Source organism: Amblyraja radiata, chromosome 24 (genome assembly GCF_010909765.2).
Source record: "Amblyraja radiata isolate CabotCenter1 chromosome 24, sAmbRad1.1.pri, whole genome shotgun sequence".
Taxonomy (NCBI): Eukaryota; Metazoa; Chordata; class Chondrichthyes; order Rajiformes; family Rajidae; genus Amblyraja; species Amblyraja radiata.
In genome coordinates, this window is record NC_045979.1 from 23,081,789 (window position 1) to 23,104,554 (window position 22,766).

At 50.7% G+C, this 22,766-nt stretch overlaps 1 protein-coding gene across 1 annotated transcript; it reads left to right on the forward strand.

Annotated features, from left to right (window-relative positions):
• Positions 1-1,141: 1,141 nt before the first annotated feature.
• Positions 1,142-22,533, forward strand: pea15 (proliferation and apoptosis adaptor protein 15). Its single transcript, XM_033042637.1, has 4 exons — positions 1,142-1,298; positions 14,738-14,927; positions 20,705-20,860; positions 21,444-22,533. The coding sequence occupies exons 2-4, from the start codon at positions 14,741-14,743 to the stop codon at positions 21,506-21,508; spliced, it is 408 nt and encodes a 135-aa protein (XP_032898528.1). The 5' UTR covers positions 1,142-1,298; positions 14,738-14,740; the 3' UTR covers positions 21,509-22,533.
• The last annotated feature ends 233 nt before the right edge of the window (positions 22,534-22,766 follow it).

Genomic DNA, 22,766 nt, shown 5'->3' on the forward strand with positions numbered 1-22,766 from the left:
ATTGTGTTGACTGTTTATCCGAGGTAGAATGTCAATGGTGGGAAGTCTGGATCAGACGTGACGCCAGGCTGCCATATGTGGCAAGAGAAAGAGAATGATGAAACCCAGGTAACGATATTTAATTCGTCACTTGCCACGCGTGAAGTGTCTGTTGACAGGAGGAAACCAAGTCAGTGCTTTTATTCAAGAAGACCAGAAGTGACACGGCTGGGCCAAGTCTAACATCAATGATATGATTTTGTTGGGGGGAAATATTTAATGTGTGGAAATGCAGCGCCTCATCGTCTTGGATTTGTTAGTGGGAAATCCCGTTTGACTAATCGGATTGAGGTTTTTGTAGAAGATGCTAAATAGATTGATGAGAGCAACTTGTTTTATGCTGTTTACAAGGACCTCAGTAAGACATTTGACAAGGTCCCATGCAAGGCTGATGAATGTCGGATCAATGGGATCTAAAGCAAGTTGGCAAATTAGATCCAAAATTCGATTGGCAATGGCAGGCAGGGTGTAACGGTGTTATGAATGGAAACGTGATCAGCGGTGTAGACAAGAAATAGGTGCTAGGATTCTTGACGTCTGTTACACACGTTAATGATTTACTTATGTTAACGCTCTCACTCATCCTATCCCACTCTTACTCTGGTCTGCCCAACCCCGTCCCTCAATCCCCTTCTCTACCCATTTTTGCTGTTCCTCTCAATCATATCCCACCCCTTCCTCTTGACCCGTCTTCCATCTTTTTATCCCTCCCCCTGTCCTTCCTTCCCTATGTCTGTATTCATATCTATCTCTCTCTCTCTCTCTCTCTCTCTCTCTCTCTCTCTCTCTCTCTCTCCTTCTCCCTCTCTCCTACTCTCCCTCTGTCCCTCTCCTTCCCTCTCCCCCACCTCTCTCTCTCTCTACTGCCCGTCTCCCTTTCTTGCTTCCCTATCTCCTTTGGTCCTTCTCTCCCTCTCTCTCTCTCTCTCTCTCTCTCCCTCTCTCTCCCTCTCTCTCTCCCTTTCTCCCTCTCTCTCCCTCCTTCTGCCCGCACCCCTACCTCCTTCCTCTCACCCTGACGTCACCCTGCCAGGCCGGCAGCCTGTTACAGCGCCGCTCCCCGCTGGCCACAGCCTGCCTGCGCCCAATGAGCGGGCTGCTCCATCCCCCTTCCCCGCCCTCTCTCCCGCTGCTCTTCTCCTCTCTCGCATCCTTGCTTCTGGGGAAGTAGGAGACGAGCAGCTTCCATCGGAGACCGGGAGGTGCCTGACTCCGGCCCCAGCAATCGTCTGTCTGCAGAATCATCGAACCAGCTGCCGGTAGGAGCGAGAGCGCAGTATCTCGCATTCTCAATCTCCAGTGGGCATTCATTATCTCTGTCATCGCCGCCCATCACCACCCCACCACCCCACCCCTCTCCTCGATCCCATACCATCTTTCTGAATTCTCTCTCTCCTTCCCATCTCACTATCTCCCTCTCCGTCTCTTCCTCTCTCTATCCCACCCTTCCCATATCTTATCTCCCGCTGTCTCCCCTTGTCCCGATATCTCCCTCATCGAAGGGCCACGCCCCCCCCCCCCCCCCCCCCCCCCTCTCCATCTCCCTCACGGCAGAGAGGAAATAACTGGGCCGTGTAATTCAGCGTGCTACAGGGAGCTGGCTGCTTCCTTGAATGACATTCCTTTCCGCTGTTCAAGCTGACGCGGGAGTGAGCTGGCGGTGTCCTGGGCGGAGGACGTGGGACGGATGGAGAAGGTCCTGGGCCCGGGACAGAAAGCTTTCGGGGCGTTAGCGGCTGACAAATCACGGCGTGTCTTTCTCTTTTTCTCTCTCTCTGCACGCATAAATGCACACAGACACACACGCAGATGCACTGATTTCTAACACGATGAGAAACTAGAGCGTTATAGATTGATTGTGTGCGGCGTTATTTGTGTGGGTCTGAATGTGTGTACGTGCGAGTGTGCGCTGCTCTGTGGTGTGAGTGGCTGACTGATTATATAGAGAGAGAGAGAGACCACAAGTGTCTGAGTATGTGGCTGTGATAATGAGTGTGTCAGTAGGTCGGTGTGTACGTGTGCCTGCAATCTGATGCGCCTGCACCGCTCAGTCAGCGAGACAGTGTGTGTGACAGATGGGCTGGGCAGTGATGAAACGCCGACTGTCTGTACCTGCGCACACCCACTGCCCTTCGCAGCCGCTCCGCTCACACTTGTTTACTGCAGACTCTTAAAGTCACAGTCCTTCTGTCCACGAGCGACACGATTTCATCACCTCCCAGTTGTCTGTCTCTCTCCGACGTCCTTCCTGCTTGGCCCTACCTTTCTCTTTCTGTTTCTCTGTCCCCAATCCCCCCCCCCCCTCTCTCTCTCTCTCTCTCTCTCACTTCCCCTTTCTCATCGTCTTTGTTACCCAGTCACTTCCCCCGTCTATCACTTCCCCCTGTCGAGTCTCTGTCATCACCCCCCCCCCCCCTCCCACTCCCATCCACTCTCCTAATCTCACTTAACCTGCTGTGTCCACATACCCCTCCTGTCGAACGGCAATCTCCCTATTCCGCGAGCGCCAGGGATGATCGCAGTCACAACTGGTGCGTATGCTGGATTCGACCTTCCATCGTACTTCCAGAAATAAGGAGCGGAGAACAAGAGAAGAGCGAGAGAATTACTTTAACATTCATTGCCCCCCATCCATATAACACCCCTTGTGTCTTGATATTTGTCTCCGGCCCTAACACCCTTCTTCATCTCTATACACCCCCCCCCCCCCTATACACACCCCCCCCCCCTAACACCCTCCAGCTCCCAACACCTTCCCCATCTTTTTAACCCACCTCCACCCCCAAAGTTCTTCCCTGCCTCTATAAAGTCATCCAACTATGCACAGCCCTTTTGATTGAATGGGATGGCAGAGTCCACTCGATGGACCGAGTCTTTGGGCTCCTCACATGGTTACTTCATATCTCCACTCCCGCTGTAATACCGCACTCCAGCTATGAACACCTCCCTACATCGATACAAGCCCCCCCCCCCCCTCCCCAGCCTAAACTGACAACTCTCCCTCTCTTACCATTCCCACTCCTTCGCCTATCCCCCCCCCCCTTTATTCCTCACTACCCAATCTCCCTCCCCATTCTCCCTCCCTCTGACCCCCTCAGTCCATCCCTTCTCTGTCCCTCAGCACTCTCTCCATCCCTCCACTCCCACACCACTTCCCCACCCTGTCTTTCCCATTCTATCCTATGTCTTGCTCTCCCACCCATTGGTCACACACACACCTTGCACTCTATTCCTCACGCTCCCACCCACTCCCCCCCCCCCCCCACACCATTGTACACACTCCATGAGTCTTCCACACTTCCTCTCCAGCACCTATCTCCCACCCCTCGCTTCGCATCTCCTCTCTTGCACCTACTCTACCCCTCTTCATCATACTAACGCTTATCGCTCCCCATGCTCTCCCTCACTCTGTCCCCCTGTCACTCCGTCCCCTTTCTCTCCACTCTCCCCACCCTCTCCCATTCCCATTCCTGCCCTGTGCGTTTGAGTCACTGCTGTGTGTTTTCATAAGTCATGGATGACTCAGATAACCTTGTGTGAAGTGTGAAGTTGAGCTCACCAGGGTGCCAGGCATGTCTGCTGGAATCTGTGCCCTTGGGCACCTCACATGGTTACTTGATATCTCCACTCCAGTAATACACCACACCTTCTCCAACTCTGAATTCTTCCCTGAATCTATAGTACCCCCGACCTCCCAATCTTCAGAACTGACAGCTCTCCCTGTCCATGTAAACCTCTCCAGCCCATACAACCGTTCTATCTCTATAACCAGCCCTTCTGCCACCCTGTCCTCATACTCCTTACTATCCGTAACTCTTCTACAGTTTCTGCATCCTCTTTCTTTCCTTAAACCCTCCACCATTTCTTCCCTTCCCTCCCACTCCCCATCTCCTCGCCCACTCTCCCTGCACTCTCTTCCACTCCTATCCACTAATCTGCACTCTCTTTCCCCCACTTCACTATCCCACCCCTCTCTCCCACTTCCCTTTACCATTCTGCACCCTCTTTCTTTCCCACCCATCCTTCCCACCCACTCCCCAACATTCAGAAATGAAAGCTCTCCCTGTCCATGAAAGCCATTCCAGCCCATACAACCTTTCTATCTCAATAACCCCCCCCCCCCCCCTTCTTCCCCTATAGACCGCCTATCCCTGTAACCCTCCATCATTCCTACTTCTTTCTCTCTGTAAACCCTCGTGCATTTCTCTGCAGCTGTCGGCTGTGCCAGCAGTTCCCTGCATCCTGAGCTTTAAATTGCCCTCAGTAAACATACTTCCCTCTCTTGGTCCTGCTTTCAAGTTCAAGTTCAAGTGAGGTTATTGTCATGTGTCCCCGATAGGACAATGAAATTCTTGCTTTGCTTCAGCACACAGAACATAGTAGGCATTTACTACAAAACAGATCAGTGTGTCCACATACCATAATATAAATATACACACACATGAATAAATAAACTGATAAAGTGCAAATAACAGATAATGGGTTATTAATAATCAGAGTTTTGTCCGAGCCAGTTTCAATAGCCCGATGGCTGTGGGGAAGTAGCTATTCCTGAACCTGGTTGTTGCAGTCTTCAGGCTCCTGTACCTTCTACCTGAAGGTAGCAGGGAGATGAGTGTGTGGCCAGGATGGTGTGGGTCCTTGATGATACTGCCAGCCTTTTTGAGGCAGCGACTGCGATAAATCCGCTCGATGGAAGAAATGTCAGAGCCGATGATGGCTCGACAGTGTTAACCTGTACCCTGGTCATCGGGACCAATGTGTGTGCCAACAGTTAGGAGCAGAGTTCTCCATGGGGCGTGCTCGGATCCATGTCCATGGGTTGACCTTCATCTATTTTCGCCTCTCTCAAACCTTGTAATTACATTTTAACTCCCTTACACAACTTCCCAGCTCTCTCCCACTTCCAATGCTCTTTTATCTCCCATTTGTTACCGCTCCACTGCGTCATCTCTCAAAAATACACAAGTCCTCACATTCTCCTTTTGCCCACTACCCTCTCTCCTCTGGCCTCTGTTCTCTAAAACTCCATCTCATGGGCTTCTCACAAAACCCCTCTCTCTGCCCCCCCCCCCCCACAAATCCCTCTGCTCCAAACACTTCGCCCCCCAAACCTCTCTCCCCAAAACTCTCTGACCCCCTCTCTCCTGACCCCCTCTCTGATCCCTCTTCCCAAACCCCTCTGCCCAAACCCCCTCTCCCTAAACCCCTCTCCCCTGAACCACACTCCCCTCTCTCCCTCACTACCAGCTCCTCCTCGCCATTCTCTCCCTCCCTCTGACCCCCTCAATCCTTGCCCCTCTTTCCCCATCCATTCCACACACCTCCACCATTGCCCATCCTTTCTCTTTCCCACTCTATCCCACTCCTTGCTCTCCTACCCTTGCTCCCACACACTTCACTCCCACATACCTCACACACTAACTCTCGCACTCCCACCCACTCCCTCCCACACCCTTACCCGTTCCATATCTCCCACATGCCCTCTCCGGCACCCTCTTCCACCGCTCTCTCACACCCCCTCTCTTGCACCCACTCTCCCATCTCCACGTACTAACCTCCTCTCACTCAGCAGTTCTCCCCCACTCAGTCCCCCTCTCACTCCATATTTCTCTCCTCCTCTCTCCCCACCCTCTCCCATCCCCCTCTTCTCTTTGCCCTCCTAAGTGTAAACTCCAGCTTTGTATTTTCCTGTCACAAATGACTCAGATGAACCTGTGAAAAGTGAGATGTTGAGCTCACCAGGGTGTCAAGCATCTCTGCTGAAAACCTTGCCTCTCCAGCCCATATACAGTAACCTTACTCTCCATATCCCCATCCCATCCTTATGCCCCTCTCCCACTCCCCATCTCCTCCCCTTGCTCGCCCTCCCTTTCTCTTCCACCTGTCTGCCATTCTGCATGCTCTTTTCCCACTCCCCTCTCTCCTATCACTCTCGTCCTCCCCCTTTCCCTTCTCTCCCACTCCTCTCTACCATTCTGCACACTCTTTCTTGCCCTCCCCTCCCTCCCACTTCCCTCTCCAACACAATCTCTCCTACACCCCCTCTATCTTACACCTGCTCTCCCCAACCCCCTTCTCTCACCTCTCCCAAAATGCTCTCTGCCACCCCCTCTCTCCTCACTACCCCTCCCCCTCATTCTCCCCCTCCCGCTCTGTCCCTCACCACTCCCTACCCATTCCTTTTTGCCCACTCCCCTCAAACCATTCCCGCCTTGTCTTTCTCACCCTCCCCTCCCCCACTCCATGCTCTCCCACCCCTCGCACTCCCAGCCCCCTCTCCCATCCTCCCTTCCATACTCCCACTCTATCCTCCTTCACCATCCCCTTTCTTCCTCCCTGTCTCTCCTTACTTTTCTCCTATTCCCATCTCATGCCTCCCCCCTTCTACACCCATCCCATTCTCTCATTGCATCTCCCCTCTCCCTCACTACCTGCTCTCCTTCCCTTCCACCCCCCCCCCCCCACTGCCCCCATCAATATACCCCCTCCCCTCTCTTCCTCCCCCTCTCTACCTCCCCTCCTCTCCCTCTCCTGTCTACCTTTCCCCACCGTCCCTTCCACTCCCCTGTCTCCCATCTCACTCCCAAGCCCCCTTCCCACCCAAACCGTTTTCCCATCCAAACCCCCTCTCTCAGCACCCCCCTGTCCCACCTCACCTACACCCATTCTACAACCACACTCTCTCCTGCCATCTTATCTCCCAGTTCTCCCAGACTTTCAGTTCTCCCTGCTCCTTATTGTCCACCCATTTCAATTTCTTATACTCTCAAGCACCTCCCACTTTCAATGCTTTTAACATATTTCCCATTCCATACCTGTTTATCATTCTCTACCCCTACCTACTCTCTCTCCCAACTCTACATTCTCTTCCTGCCCATTCTCTTGCTGTGCCCTTACTCCCATGTTCCTTTTACTCCCTCACAATCCATCTCCCCCACACCCTTTCTCTGCAACAACTCTTCCAAACTATCTCTCTCCCACACATTCCCTCTCCCACACACTGTCTATCCTGTACACCCTTCTCTTCCACCCACTCCTATCAGTTCCCCATGCCTATCTCTCTCCCCTCTTTCCCACCCCCTATCTCCAGCCCCACCTCTCCCTCTCTTACCCCACCTCCCAAAACCCTCTCTCAAAAGCCCCCGCTCCCTCAAAGCCCCTCTCCAAACCCCTTCTCGCCCAAAGCGCTTCACCCAAACCTGCTCGTACCACACCCGCTCTTCACCGAGGCCCCTTTGCCTCCCACACTACCTTATCTTCCATACTCCTTCTCTTCCACACCATCCAGGCCTCTCTCACTCTCACATCTCCTTCTCACTCTCCTCAACCACCACCCTCTTCCCTAGCCCCTTTCTCCCACTGTCTTCCATCCCCCAACCCCTCACACCCTCAGCCTTTCACTCTCCTACACTTTCTCCACAGCTCCCTTCCACTTTCAATGCCCTCAACCCTTTGCTCACGTTCCCCTAACCCTAACCCACCACACCCTCTCTCCCCTTTTCCAACACTCCTCTCTCCCTTTCCCCTCTCCCGCTGCCCTTATCCATATTGTCCCATCTCCCTCACTCACTTCCTTCCCATGCACTCTTCCCTCTCATCCCATTTTGTCACTTCCATGCTGTCTCTCCCTTTCTCATGCCCGTGTCTCTTGCACTGTCCTGAGTCTCTGACCGCTGACTCCCTCTCAACCCAGTTTCTCTTTCTCTCTCCCCACCTCTTCTCAACCCTACTCACCCACAACCCTTCTCTGCCACACCACATCCCCACACTCTTCTATCTCACTTTGTTCTCCCTGCTCTCCCGTGCCCCTCTCTCCATTTGCCCACACTTCAAGACTTTCTTTCCCACGTCCTTGCTATCCCCTCTCTCCTACCCCTTTCATTCTCTTACATGCATTCCCTGTACACTGATTCCACCTGCACCACATCCCATTCTCCCAATAGTCCACTTTTTCCCAACTACTTCCCATCCAGCCTTCTCCCAACAACCCATCTCCCACCCACCACCTCTCTCCCACATCCCCTTTTCTCCCAGAACTTCTCCCTTCCAAATCCCTTCTCTCACAAAACACCCTTTCCTCCCAAACAGTCCTCTCCCAACCCACTCACTCCCAACTCCCTCACTCCCAAAATCCCATCTCTCTCAACCACTCCCTCTCTGTCCCAACTCGGCCTCCCTCGGAACCCCACCCCTCCCTCACAACCCCCTCTCCTCCCGTGCCGTTCTCACCCACACCCCCACCCCTTTTACTCCCACACACTCTCCCCAGCACCATCCCATTTTCAATCCTCTCCCACATACCCCCTCCCACCACAGCCCTCTGCCCCAACTACCCCCTTTCTCCATTCCCCCTCTCCCACCACCACTTTTCTCCCGTCCCTCTCTCTGTGATCTCCTGGTGTTTCCCGCATCCCGCTCTCTCACATGGCCCCACTCTCCCATCACTTTAACTCTTACATAATGCTTCCCCTACTCTCTCCCACTTCTCTCCCGTCACCCCTACATTTGCACCTCTCCACTCTTGCAGCCGTCCACCTACGACACCCGACTTCTCCCCCGAGATTCTCTTCCAACTCTCACCGCTCCACTCTCCTCTCCCAATTCTCCCTCCCAGACTCTCCCTCCTCATCTCTACCCATCCTCTCTTGCACATCCCCTTCCATCACATGCCTTCCTCCTCACCCTAGAGCAGACTATCCCCTCTCTCAACTACCCAACCGTCTCTGCTTCCCTGTCCCTTCTCTCTCACATACCCACACTACTTCTTACTCACACCCTCTCCTTCCCCTTCTCCCCAACCCACCACACCCACCATCTTCTTCCACCACCCTTGCTCCCATCCCCCTCTATCTCTCCAAGCCCATCTCCTTTACAACCTCATCCCCACATTCCCCCGCTCACCCACACCCTCTTCTCCTCCATACCCCCTCTCGCCCCACATTGATGGGCATCTCTCTTTCCCCATGTCTTTCTCTCCCGTCTCCGAGTTCCTCTATTCTCTCTCCCCGTCTCTTTCTCCCGTATGCCCCTTTCTCTTTCTCTCATTCTCTCTCACACCATTCCTCGTAATCCCCTGTCTGTCTCTCAACCTGCAGTCCCACTCTCCATCTTCTCTCTCTCTCTCCACCCAGCCTCTTTCTCTCCCCATCTCATTCTACCCTTGTCTCTCCCTTTCATCTATCTCTTGTCTCTCTTACCCTACGATCTGTCTCCCTCCCTCATCGTTTTTCTCCCTTTGTCTCTTTCCATTCCTACTTCCCCATCTCTCCTTCCCCCTACTCTCCCCATCTCTCCCTCCTTCTCTCCCTCCCCTCCGACTCTCCCTTCTCCATCTCTCCCTCCCGGTCTCTCCCTCCCTCCCTCCCCTCTTCCTCCCCCATTATCTCCCCGTCTCTCTCTCTATCTCCCCCCTTTCCCTCTCACCCCCTCCCCATCTCTCTCTTCCCATCCACTCTCTTTATCTCTCCAACCAATCTGTCTCCGACCCCATATCTCTCATTTCCTCTCACTTTCACCCCGCTCTCTCCCTCACCACATTCTTGCTGTCTTTATCTTTCTCGCCCCATTTTCACTCTGCACACCTTCGTATCTCACTTCCTTATTCTCCACCTATTCTCCCCATCCAGCACTAACTCCCATTTTATGTCCTTTTCATTATTTCTGAATGTGCAGGCTTTGTTCAACTGTTTAATGGCTTTGCGGTTCCAGAACGTTCCGTCCTCTTCCTTTGGCCATCCGGAGGACTTCCTCTCCTGGCACGTCCCCAGCACCGTCTGTGCAGCAAAAACAATTACAGCAAACAGAGAGAGAGAGAGAGAGAGAGAGAGAGAGAGAGAGAGAGACAGACAGACAGAGACTCCTAGACAGAGAAACAACGAGAGACAGAGAGAGAGAGACAGGGACAGGGAGAGACAGATATATGTATATGGAGAGAGATGGAGAGGGGGAGAGAGAGGAGCGGGGAGAGAGACGGGAGAGGCAGAGAGGCAGAGAGAGAGGCAGTTGGAGACAGAAGAGAGAGAGAGAGAGAGAGTGACAGAAAGGAGGAGGCAGAGATGGGAGAGGCAGAAACAGAAGGAGCGAGAGAGAGACAAAAGGAGAAAGAGACAGAATGAGAGAGACAGGGGAGCAAGACGTGAGAGAGGAGAGGCGAATGAAGGGAAGATAAAAGGAGAGGGGAGGAAAGAAGGAGGAGAGAAGGGGAGAACAAGAGAGGGCGAATGATGGAGTGGGGTGGGGGGGTGGAGGAAGAGTCAGGTGCAGTGGGTGAGTTGACTGGGATGGATTGGTTTGCTGAGCCTGTCACTGACTCAGGCCCGGATCTGCTGAATGATCTCATTGTCTGTGGTCTCAGCAGGAACTCTTGGTCTCCTCGCCAACCACGGGACTTGCGACTGCTCTTCCAACGCACCACTTCCCCCTCCTCCCCCTCCTCCGCCTTTCACCATCCCACGCCCAACCCCCATCCTTCCAGCCCGACGTGATCCAAACAATCCGAACAATGGCCACAGGATTATCTCATTTGCAGCCGGCTCTCCGACATCCAATGGGTGAAACGGCTGATATCCAGCCGGAAATCACTGCACCAGCTGGCCAAAGCTCGGCCAAGCGACAGGCTGCAACGTAGCATGGAGGGGGAGGGAAAGGGAGTGGGTGCGAATCGGGCCTGGGATAGTCATTCCGACAGATCCCCTGGGAGTGTGTCACAGGCTGCGAGAGTTTCTGGGGGTTTATATGGGATCTGTATTACAGAGATCAGGGAGAGTTACAGACGGGATCTTTAGACTCTAGACTAGACTGAAAGGGCCGTTTCCATGCTGTATCTCTCGGTGACTCAATTGGAGCAGGATTCTCTGTGACTCCATTCGGCCAAGCTCTCTGTGGAGGCTTTAGACTTTAGAGTCACAGCGCGGAAACAGTCCCTTTGGCCACGCCTGCCAGCGAACACCCCAGACACGAGCACTAGCCTACACGCGAGGGACAAATTACAAGTTTACATAAGCCAATTAAGCCTCAACGTCTTTGAACTGTAGGTGGAAACCAGTGCAGCCGGAGAAAGCCCACCACGGTCTCAGGCTGGGTTCTAATGTACGGATTAAGGGGTTGATACATAAGAATAACAGATTCCTGAAAGTGTGATCTGATCCAGCAGGTTGGCTGTTTATGTGGAGAATAAAAGATCCCCATGAACCTGTCGCAGGCATAAATCTAATTGAGAGGTTCAGAGGTTTATACAAATAGATTTACCAATCCTGGGGAGTTAGGATCTGGAAATTAATGGAGGAGTTCAGAGGTTGGTACAAAGAATAACAGATTGCCAGGAGTAAGTTACAGGCTGGAACTGCTCTGTATGCCGTTGTCTGTCAAGCTTGCCTGCTCAAGAGGCTTCATTCAAGCGCAGTTGAATGTAAGTGGTGTTTTGCTGTGGGACAGGACACTCTCGGAATGTGAACCAGTCTGGTTAACCCATTCTGGCTGAGAACTGAGTGGCGAGAGGAATCCTTGTCCTTCCCAATGCAAGGATTACTTTCATTATAGACCTCAGATTGGCTTCAGCCTCTCCCTTTGGCAAACACACGACCCTCCTCCACACTCACAGCCACCGACATTGGGGCCAGACCCCAGGCTTCTCCCTTTGGTCTGGGCCCCAGGCCATTCCCTGGAACCTCTTCCCTCTCTCTCTGGGACCAGACATCCCCACTCTCTGGCCTTGCCACCTCTCTCTGGGACGGGGCCACAGGCCTGTCCCTCTCTCTCTCTCCCTCTCTCTCTCTCTCTCTCTCTCTCTCTCTGGGATCAGGCCTGAAGCATCTCCCTCTCCAGGCCTTCCCCACATATGAACTGAGCCCCAGACCTGCTACCTCTCTGGAGCCAGTCCCTATATTTTCCCTGCTTGGTTACCCTGTGTCTGTTATAGGGCCCTGGGCATCACCTCTCTCTCCCTGGGACCCGGCCCAATGCCTCTCTCCTCTCTGAAATAGGGCCCCAGACCTCTCTGGAACCAGTCCCTGTACTGTCCTTGCTTGGTTACATTCTGAAATCCATTCTGCCACTGGCCTGTACCTCTCATGGGTTGGCTTTCCAGCTTCCCCCTCCTCCCACCCACGCATCCAGTCTTTCCTATCACTTTTTTTCGGAAATTCGGTCAGGTGCTATGGCTTGGAATGCAGTGGGCCAGATCGGCTGACTCCAAATAGTTACCGTAGCAACCTGTCCCCAAGCACCACAGGAAAGCCTTGTTGTCAGGGCAACAGCAGGCTGGATGTGGAATCATTGGTTGGTATTGTGGGGGAGGGGGAGTGATGGGAACAGGCCTATTACAGCCATTGATGGAGGAAGGGAAGGGTGGGTGGGGGATGAATTGGGGAGAAAGGAGGAGGAGAGGGGTGTGGGAGGAGGAGGGGAATATGCATGGAGTAATGAGGTAGGAGTGGGATTGTTTGGAGGAGGAGGGGAATGGAGGGGGAAGTATGTTGAACGGGAGTGGAGGTGAGAGTGGAGGGTGGGGGATGATGGGGGGGTGCATGGGATTAGTTGGAGGAGGGGAATGGAGGGGGAGGAATGTTGAATGGGAGTGGAGTGTGAGGGGAAGGGTGGTTGGTGATGTTAGGTGGAGGAGTTCTACTTTGTTTCCTCACTCTTCATCTGTCAGTCAGTCCACTTCTCCGCACATATCACCTCCTCCACTCTCTCAATGTCTAGTACATACCCAATCTCCTGCCTTGTTCGCCACTCTCTTCACCCTCTCTTCTTCTCCACATCTCTCCCTACCACACTCAATTCTACCAAACCTCCTTGCCCACCTTCCCCAACACTTCAACCTGCTCATTCATCCCTCTCCTATATTTCTCGCAATCCTCCTTCTCAATTCAATTCAATTCAATTCAATTCAATTCAATTCAACTTTAATGTCATTGCACAAATACTGAGTATGGGTACAACGAAATGCAGTTTTGCGTCAGTCCGTAGTAGTAGTGCATATATAAAAAAAAAAAAAAAAAGAAGATACAGAATAATCAAAAATACAGAATAATTAAACAATGGGGACGGAGGGACCGGAGAAATCTATCGGCGGGACTCCGAGTTCAGCAATGTGATGGTATAATTGTAGAAGCTGTTCCTCATCCTGCTGGTACGAGACCTGAGGCTCCTGTACCGTCTCCCTGATGGGAGGAGGGCAAACAGTCCATGGTTGGGGTGGGAGGGGTCTTTAATGATCTTCCCAGCCCGTCTCAGACACCGTTTTCGGTGGAGGGCATCCATGGCAGGGAGCGGGGCACCGATGATGTGCTGCGCGGTTTTCACCACCCGTTGTAGTGCCTTCCTGTCCGCAACAGTGCAGCTGCTGTACCATACCGTGAAGCAGGTGGTCAGGATGGTACAGCGGTAGAAGTTGGTCAGTATCTGGGGGGACAGGTGGGCTTTCTTGAGCCTCCTCAGGAAGTAAAGGCGCTGCTGTGCCTTTTTGATCAGCTTGGAGGTGTTGAGGGACCAGGACAAATCCTCCGAGATATGTACCCCGAGGAATTTGTAGCTGGAGACACGCTCCACCTCAGTCCCGTTTATATGGATGGGGGTATATATGGATCTGCAACTGGAACCACTTCCCCACTCTCCCCCTCTCTAAACTACACCCACCTCCTATCTCGCTTTCATCCCTCTCTGTTTCTCTCCTTCATCCATAACATTCCTCACATCCCACCCTTTTTCTCGACCCTCCTTTAACCCACTCCATCTATCTAACTCCTCCCTCCTTTTCTATCCTTGTCTAACCTTTCCTTCATTCCCTCCTCCCTAGACTCAACCCAACTCACTTCCCCTCCCACCTAGGGTCTACCCTCCCCTGAGTCTTCCCCTCTTTCTCCTTCCCTCCCTAGTCTATCACCCCAAACCTGGTCTACCCTCCTGAAAGTAGGCATGCAGGTGCAGCAGGCAGTGAAGGAAGTGAATGGTATGTTAGCATTCATAGCAAAAGGATTTGAGTATAGGAGCAGGGAGGTTCTACTGCAGTTGTACAGGGTCTTGGTGAGACCACACCTGGAGTATTGCGCACAGTTTTGGTCTCCTAATCTGAGGAAGGACATTCTTGCCATAGAGGGAGTACAGAGAAGGTTCACCAGACTGATTCCTGGGATGTCAGGACTTTCATATGAAGAAAGATTGGATAGACTCGGCTTGTACTCGCTAGAATTTAGAAGATTGAGGGGGGATCTTATAGAAACATACAAAATTCTTAAGGGGTTGGACAGGCTAGGTGCAGGAAGATTGGTCCCGATGTTGGGGAAGTCCAGAACAAGGGGTCACAGTTTAAGGATAAAGGGGAAATCTTTTAGGACAGAGATGAGAAAAAAAAATTTACACAGAGACTGGTGAATCTCTGGAATTCTCTGCCACAGAATGTAGTTGAGGCCAGTTCATTGGCTATATTTAAGAGGGAGTTAGATGTGGCCCTTGTGGCTAAAGGGATCAGGGGGGTATGGAGAGAAGGCAGGGATGGGATACTGAGTTGGATGATCAGCCATGGCGGTGCAGGCTCGAAGGGCCGAATGGCCTACTCCTGCACCTATTTTCTATGTTTCTCTGTTTACCCTCTGCATTGTCCGACTCCCCAGGTCTCCCTTCTCTCTCCCTGCCTATCTAATGCTCTCTCTCTCTCTCTCTCTACCCCTCTCTCCTCCTATCGCCCCATTTACAGACCATGACTGACACTATTCCGGGCCAGTTTGCCACACTGTTGGAGGAGATGTCGGCCAACATCACGCCGGAGGATCTGGCCCAGCTGAAGCTGGCCTGCAAGGAAGACATCCCGAGCGACAAGAATGAGGAGCTGACCGGCTGCAACGAGTGGTTCAGCTTCCTCGAGAAACACGACAAGCTCTCCAAAGGTAGGAGCCCTGCCCAGACCTGCCCCGCTCCCCCATACCTCACCAATGTCACCCCTTCCCCATTAACCTCCGCCCCTCCCCAAATCAACTCCTTGCACAAATCAAAGCCCTTCTGCCAGACCGACCATCATGGTACATTGGCTAAACCAGGTGGCAAGGCCAGTGATCCTATCCTGAACCTTCTATTTCCTCGCTGGAGCCTCCTCCCCACTTCTCACTGATGCCATGCTATCCCTTGTACCTCAACATCTTAACAACCCCCCCCCCCCCAGTTCCTCCAGTCTGTTCTACCAATCGGTCCACTCAGACCAGTCTTGCCGTTAAAAGACACAAATTGGTGGAGTGCCGCAGTGGGTCAGGCAGCACCGCTGGAGAACATGGATAGGTGACGTATCGAGTCGAGACCCTTCCAGCAATTTGTCTTTTGTTGGCAAACCAACACCTGCAGTTTCTGCCTTGCCATTCAACGTGACCATGGCTGATGTATGTTAGCCTTAACTCTGCACCTGTTCCCCGTTCCCCTCTGCTCCTCTATCCATCAAATATTTATCCACCTCCATTTTAAATATGGAACATAAAACTGTGCAACACTGAAACTGGCCTAGCAGCTCACAATGTCTGTGCTGAACATAATGCCAAATTAAATATAATCTCCTCATAATCCATATTTCTCCATTCCATTCACATCCGTGTGCTTATTGAAAAGTCTGTTAAATGTCAATACGGTATCTGCTTCTGCTTCCTCTCCTGGAAGCATGTTCCAGGCCCCCACCAATTATGTGTAAAAAAAATTTGACCCACACAGCTCCTTTCATTTTTTGGGCTCCGTGTTTAATGCTATGCCCTCTAGTATTTGACATTTCCACCCTTGGGGGAAAAAATGTTCTGCCTGTCTACCATATCTCTGCCTTCATCAAGGTTCCTCACTTGCATCTCTTAGTAACATGAGATGGATTCCATCAGGCCCTGAGGATTTAACCTCCTTAATGACCAAGAGTCTCAACACCACTTCCTTCTTGAACTGATATTGGTATATCCCACATTGATCTCACTATCCACCATTACCTCCTTTGTGAATACAGATGAAAAGTACTAATTTAGTACCTCACCTACATCCTCTGACTCCAAAAACGAATTCCCTCCTTTATACTTGAGTGATCCTACCTATTCTCTAGTTTCCCTTTTGGTTGTAATGTATGTATAAAAGCCTTGAGAATTTCTTTAATCCAAGTTGCCAATGATATTTCATGGCACCTTCTGGCTCTTCCAATTCCCTGTTTGAATTCTTTCCCTGCTTGCTCTATATGTAGATGATGCCTATTTAGTTTTCAAAAAGGCAGTTGGGAAGTTGCCACAAAGAAGGTTGGTGCATAAATTAAAAGCCCATGGTGTTGGAGGAATTGTGTTAGTATCGGGCGGCATGGTGGCCAAGCAGTAGAGTTGCTGCCTAAAGGGCCCGTCCCACTTCCGCGTCATTTGCACGTCAATTACGCGACATAATTTACGGGTCACGACGCATGACGCGCACATGAAGTCGTGGTGCGTGGTGTCATAGGCAGTGATGCGCGGTCGTGCACGGTGCCCCAGAATTTTGGGATTCACAAAATCTTCGCGCGCCACCTGCGTGACATGCAAATGACACCCAAGTGGGACAGGCCCTTTACAGCGTCAGTGACCCAGGTTCAATCCTGACTACGGGTGCTTGTCTATAGAGTTTGTACGTTCTCCCCATGACCTGCGTGGGTTTTCTCCGGGATCTCCGGTTTCCTCCGACACTCCAAAGAGGTACAGGTTTATAGGTTAATTGGCCAGTTATAATTGTAAATTGTCCCTAGTATGTGCAGGATAGTGTAAGCGTGCGGGAATCGCTGATCGACTTGAACTCTGTGGGCCGAAGGGCCTGTTTCCACTCTGTATCTCTAAACTAAACTAAACAAAACTAGAAGTAAATGGATTAAAAACTGGCTGTGATGTATAGTGAAGATTGGGATAAATGAGTCATTTTCAGACTGGAAGGAGTTAACTGGTGGAATACCGCAGGGATCAGTTGACAATTGTTCTCCAGTTTACAATAATGACCAGGAGGAAGTAAGCTTTCCTAATTTGCTGATGATACAAAAGTATGCGGAAGGCCAAGTTGTTACTGAGGATGTTGTTGTTCCTCTGTGGGATTTTGATTCGGTGATTGGGTGAAATTCTGGCAAATGTGCTTTAATGGGGGGGGAAGTGTAACATTGTGCACTTTGGTAAGAGGAAACAAAAGGTGCATTATTGTCTAAATGGAGACAGCAAATAACTGAAGTTCAGAGGAGTGCAAGTGCTCTTGTGCATGAATCACAAAACATTCGCAGGCAAGTTCAACAAGCAGTCAGACAGTGCAGAAACAGGCCCTTCAGCCCAACTCATCCATGCCTGCCAAGATGCCCCATCTAAACGAGTCCCTTTTGGCCCATATCCCCCTGAACCTTTCCTATCCAAGTGTCTTTTAAATACTGTCATAGTACTTGCCTCAGCGATCTCCTTTTGCAGCTCATTACATATAGCCACCATCCGCTGAGTGAAACATTTTTCCTCTCAAGTTCCTATTCAATCTTTCCTCTCTCACCAGACACATGTGATCTCTGGTTCTTGATTCCCCTACCCTGGTTAAAATATTCTGTGCATTCACCTTATCTATCCCCCTCATGATTCTATACACCTCGATAAGATTCTAAAGGTATTTAAGATAAACAGCATTTTGACCTTCATTGCAAAGGGATTGGAGTTTAAGAAAAATGGGGGTTTATTGCATTTACACAGGGTGTTGGTAAGGCCACAGCTGAATATTATGCATAGTGTTGGTCTCCTAACCTAAAATAAAGATATAGTGATATTGGAGGCAACAAAAATGAGATTTACCAGACTAACCCATGGGATGAGAGAGAGGGTTGTCCTATGTTGAGAGGCAGGACAGTTAAGGTTTGTATTCCTTGGAGTTTATAAGAATGAGGGTGACCTTATTCCAAACAAACAAGCTCCTAAGCTCCAAAACCTCATTTGGCTGGTGGTGAGAGAGGCCTTCCCAGTCAGATCCTTCATGTACCACCAGAGTCTTACGACCAGTGGAGAAGAAACAATTGCCCACCTCTTCACAGAGCGTGGATTTGCAAAAGGGTCCAGAGAATGATGCCAAAGTGTCCTGGTCACAGTTCATCCCAGGCAGATCCGTAACAGAGGATTCTCTGATTTACGGACTGTTCCCAGGAACACATTTGGAGAGGGACATCAAATGCTGCTGGAAGATCATCAACTTGGTGAAAGAAGCTCTTTGATCAGCAGGAAACTTGCTGACCTCCCAGCACATCGAGGTCCGACTGGCTGGAGTATGTGCTGACTGCTGAGGGATGCACTGAAGCTTGGTGCAGCCAATGCCAGGGCTCAGTGGTGGAGGACCTCAGTCTAGGGTCTTTCCACTGCTGAACATTGAGGGGCTGAATCCAGTGGGAACACCCCAAACAAGGGAAGGGATATCACCCCATGGAACCACATGAGTGGTAAGGGTATTTTGTTTAGACACGTGCAAGTACGACACCAATGAATGGATAGAAGCTGAGAATGTATGAACTTTTTTTGCACAGGTTTGTTTAGTTTTTTTTTGTGAAAAATATAAGCTCCTAAGGGGGGCTTGATAGGGTAGATGTGGGGATGTTTCTACAAGTGCAGAATCAAGAACAAGGAGACAGCATTCAAGAGTGTAGAGTATTTAATTGTCATATGTACAGAATAGAGAACAATAAACTTGTTACTTACAAGATAATGCGCTGCAGACGTGAAGTGTGTAGATATGTTGTCTTGCAGAGGGTGGTGAATCTCTGGAATTCTCTGCCATGGCAGATAGGGAACAGATTATCAGATATATTGTGGACAGTTCTGTCACCCTATTACAGGAAGGATGTGAAGGCTTCAGGGCCTTGATATGAGTAGAGGTTGGACAAACTTGGATTTTTTTTTAAAGAAAGAACTGCAGATGCTTGAAAAATCAAAGGTAGGCAAAAAATACTGGAGAAACTTAGCAGGCGAGGCATCATCTATGGAGAGAAGGAATTGGCGACGTTTTGGGTCGAGACCTTCTTTAGTTTGAAGAAGGGTCTCGACTCAAAATGGCACCAATTCCTTATTTGTCAATTATATCAATTGGATATTTAAAGTAGATGTGCAGAGCAGTTTTATAACACATAGGGAAAGAGGGGGAATTGAATGGGTGATATTTCGGAACGAGACCCTTCTTCAGATTGGTTAGGGATAAGGCAATGTTCATACCATTGGATTGTATACCTTAGTGGGATATGCCTCCAGTTCATGTGTGGCATTATTTTGGCTATGGACAAGATGCAGGACAGAAAGGTCAGTACGTGGATAAGATGGGATAAGTTCTTGCTGAACATTTTGGACCAGCTGCTTGAACATCTGTCGCTGTTCCTCCATGGAACTGTCCCTAAGCTTGTTTACCCAGTCCACCCGAGCCAAACTCTTCCCACATGACATTATAATTGCCTTTATTTAAATTAAAGACAGTGGTTATAGTCCCATGGCGTTCATCTTCAAATTGCATTTAGATATGTTGTGGTCACTACCACCGAGTGGATTTTTAACCACAAGATTAATCCCTCCTTACAGAAAACCAAATCTGAAATAGCCCTTCCCAAGTGAGTTCCACATTGCATCGATCTGTAAAGCAAACCGTAATGCACTCCACTAATTATTCTAAGATACCCTTGCCACTTTGGTTTGTTAAATCAATACACAGCAGATGAAAGTCTCCCATAATAATTTCAGTCACCTTCAAACATGCCCCTAATATTTTTCCAATTAACCCCATCTCTATTGAGTCGAATCAAATTCACCATCATATCCACAAGTAGGGTGATGTACAAGTACAATAAAAAAAACTTGCACCACTCATAGACGACCACTCATGGTCTCAACCAAACTAATTCGGCATCACTATCCCCAGCCTTCATAACCACAACTCAGTACTGTTGTGATACCTTCCTCGATTAACACCACCATCCCAGCTCATTCCTTTTTGGCCTGGTGTTTTGGAACAGTGTACAACCTGCAATATTGATTGAGCTGCCACATTTCTGTAATAGGTTTGACATCATATTCCCTATTATGCCCATATTCCCAGCCAAAGTCAGATCCACCTCACAACCCTCAACCATCTTCCTTGACTTCTCCATTGGTTATTGGCACAACTCCATGGTCAACTCACACAGGCCTGTGGGCATGACTGGGCTTAGAAGCCTGAGATTTTTCCCAGTCTCTAACTAATGGGTTTGGTTTATTATTCTCAAGATATAGCGAAAAACCTTTTGTTTTCACTTACTTACTTGGCATTACAGTTGAAACATAACTCATTGACCTAATTTTCATAATAACAAAATCATTTTATATAAGCTCTGCATTACGTTTTATGGACAGGGTGAGGCCACCATTTAAACGTAATCACCTCCATCCCTTTATCCTCTGCACCAGCTGCTCAGCAACAGGCCCTGTCAACTGGACATCCAATGCAGATATTTAGACCCTTATATGATTGAAGGTCTGGGACCCCCAACCATGGTCCAGACAACTGGGACTTTTCACCATCCCCTGCACCTCAACAATTCCGATAGTTCTCCATTGAACTCAACTCACCCCACCATTCCCAAAACCTTGTTGACCCATCTACTCAGCACCCCCACCCCCCCACACTTTACCTACACATTGGTAACAGGCTTCTGCTTGCATGGTAGACAACCTCTCATACATCGAACACATATTTGAGATGTCCAGACGGCCAGACCTCCTGACCATGGTGATCGACTACAGGACCAAGGTGCTGAACATCTCAGAGGACGACGAAGTGGACTCCAAGTTTACTCGAATCCCTAGCGCTGTCAAGTACAAAGGTGAGAGTCTAATGCGGAGCGGAGATAATGATCGAGGAAAACCCAACCCTTTTCAGTAGGTTGGTCCCAACTCTGCGAGTTGACCAACACCCTCCTGCCATCCTGGAATCTGTTGTCCTGCACGGTCAGGGTTCAATCCTAGGCCCAGGGTACAGACGGTGTGGAGTCTCAATAGCAGGGTTGGAAGCTTTTGTGTTTGGAGTGTGGGAGGGCCCCCTTAGCTTTGGAGTGCATGGGAGGTATCTCCTTGGTTTTGGGGAATTAGGGATAAGAGGATCCTAGTCATTGGGAGGGCAGGGGATCCCTATTGATATGTGGGGTGGATGTGGGGTCCCAGGGAGAGGGTGGGAGATGAGCAGGGTGCCACATGGTTTGGGAGCAAGGTTAATAAATTGGGTCTGTGTTTGGGAGGGAGAGGAGGGTTTTCCAGGGCTTGGTTGGGATGGGAAGGGATTAGGCCCCAGTCTGGGATGGAATGCAGAGGAGCAGATACATCCCAGGGATTGAGAGGGAGGGGAGGTGTCCTTTGCAATCCATGGACCAGGGATGAGACAACAAACTCTTCTGTTCCCTCCTCCTACAGACATTCTCCGGCAACCTTCAGAGGATGAGATCATCAAACTGAAGCTGCCACCCAAGAAGGCCTGAGGCCTGGCTGGAAGCGGCCCTGGAGCAAGCGAACGGGGAGTGAGAGAGCGTGTGCGCGAGACAGTGGGGAGGGGAGAGAATCCGCGCCCAGTGATAGTGTTTGTAACAAAAAAAATAACCCCCCAGTAACATTTAACCTGTAACTTTTGCAAACCCCCCACCCACCACCATACACCGTGATATGTTGTGTCGTGTTACCGGGATCTTTCCGTACGCCTGAAGCCTGGTGCCCTGCCTCCTCAGTGGCAACAGCCTCACTACCCCCACCCAACCCTGTCCGTCACCTCTTGAACTCTATGCAAATTCTGAGACACAATGTGGGGTTCAACCACACCCCACTCTCTTCTTCTACCCCATCCCCAGGCAGCACCCTTACCCCCTCCTTCCCCACCAGCCCGGTCGACAGGGGTCGGGGGTCATGCCACGGGAGGCTCAAAGCCAACCTAAGGACCGAGGGGATAAGGGGGTGGACATGGGGCTCAGGTTTGGTCTCCTTTAGGAAGTGGATCCTGAGAAGAGATGAGGGCAGGTCAGGACCCTGCGGAGGATGGTCCCCCCCGCTTACCCGGGCTAGGGTAGATGGCCAAAACATTTGGTGTGCTATCTAAAAGTAATCAAAGGCCTTTTAGGGATCAATGGGACACGGGAAGTAAAATGGTTGGCGGTTGGCAGGAGGTGGTGGATAGTCCGCCATCTTTGCTGGGCAATGCCTCCTGAGAAGTGGGAGGGGAGGTGAGACAGCACACTGGCATTACGCCAACCTACAGCCACTTGGCCTTGAATCTGGAGAGCCATAACCACTTGGCCTCAGGCCTTCCCCTGCACCCGTTCCCAGAGGGCAAAAGAGGCGAGACAGCCATAATGTAGGCTGTCCTGGGCTCAGGCTGTAGGGACGGGGTGGGGGTGGGCAGGGTCCCGGCACCATGTTCCCACTAACCCGCCGATTAACAGCCTTTACCAGCCATCTGTGTGCGAACCGCTGAAACATTAATGGAGTGTGTCATTAAACACGTCGTGCACCGAGATACGGCTTCGACTCTGACTGGTGGCGGGAGGTGGAGTCGATGGGTGAAGTGACAGACCAGAACGTTGATGAGGAAATGAGGGGCCAGGATCTCTTACAAAATTTTGATTGTATTTTTTTAGGTGACCAAAGGTAGACGTTGTCCACCTGGATTTTACCAAGGCCTTTGATAAGGTCCTTTATGGGAGACTTGTCTGGAGCTAGCCAATTGGATAGAAAATAGAAACAAGGAAC

Excerpts from the sequence above, each read along its gene's own strand:
- pea15 (XM_033042637.1), top strand. The coding sequence starts at position 14,741 with ATGACTGACACTATTCCGGGCCAGTTTGCCACACTGTTGGAGGAGATG. Across the intron at positions 14,928-20,704 it reads ACACGACAAGCTCTCCAAAG|ACAACCTCTCATACATCGAA; the intron begins GTAGGAGCCCTG and ends CTTGCATGGTAG. Across the intron at positions 20,861-21,443 it reads TAGCGCTGTCAAGTACAAAG|ACATTCTCCGGCAACCTTCA; the intron begins GTGAGAGTCTAA and ends CTCCTCCTACAG.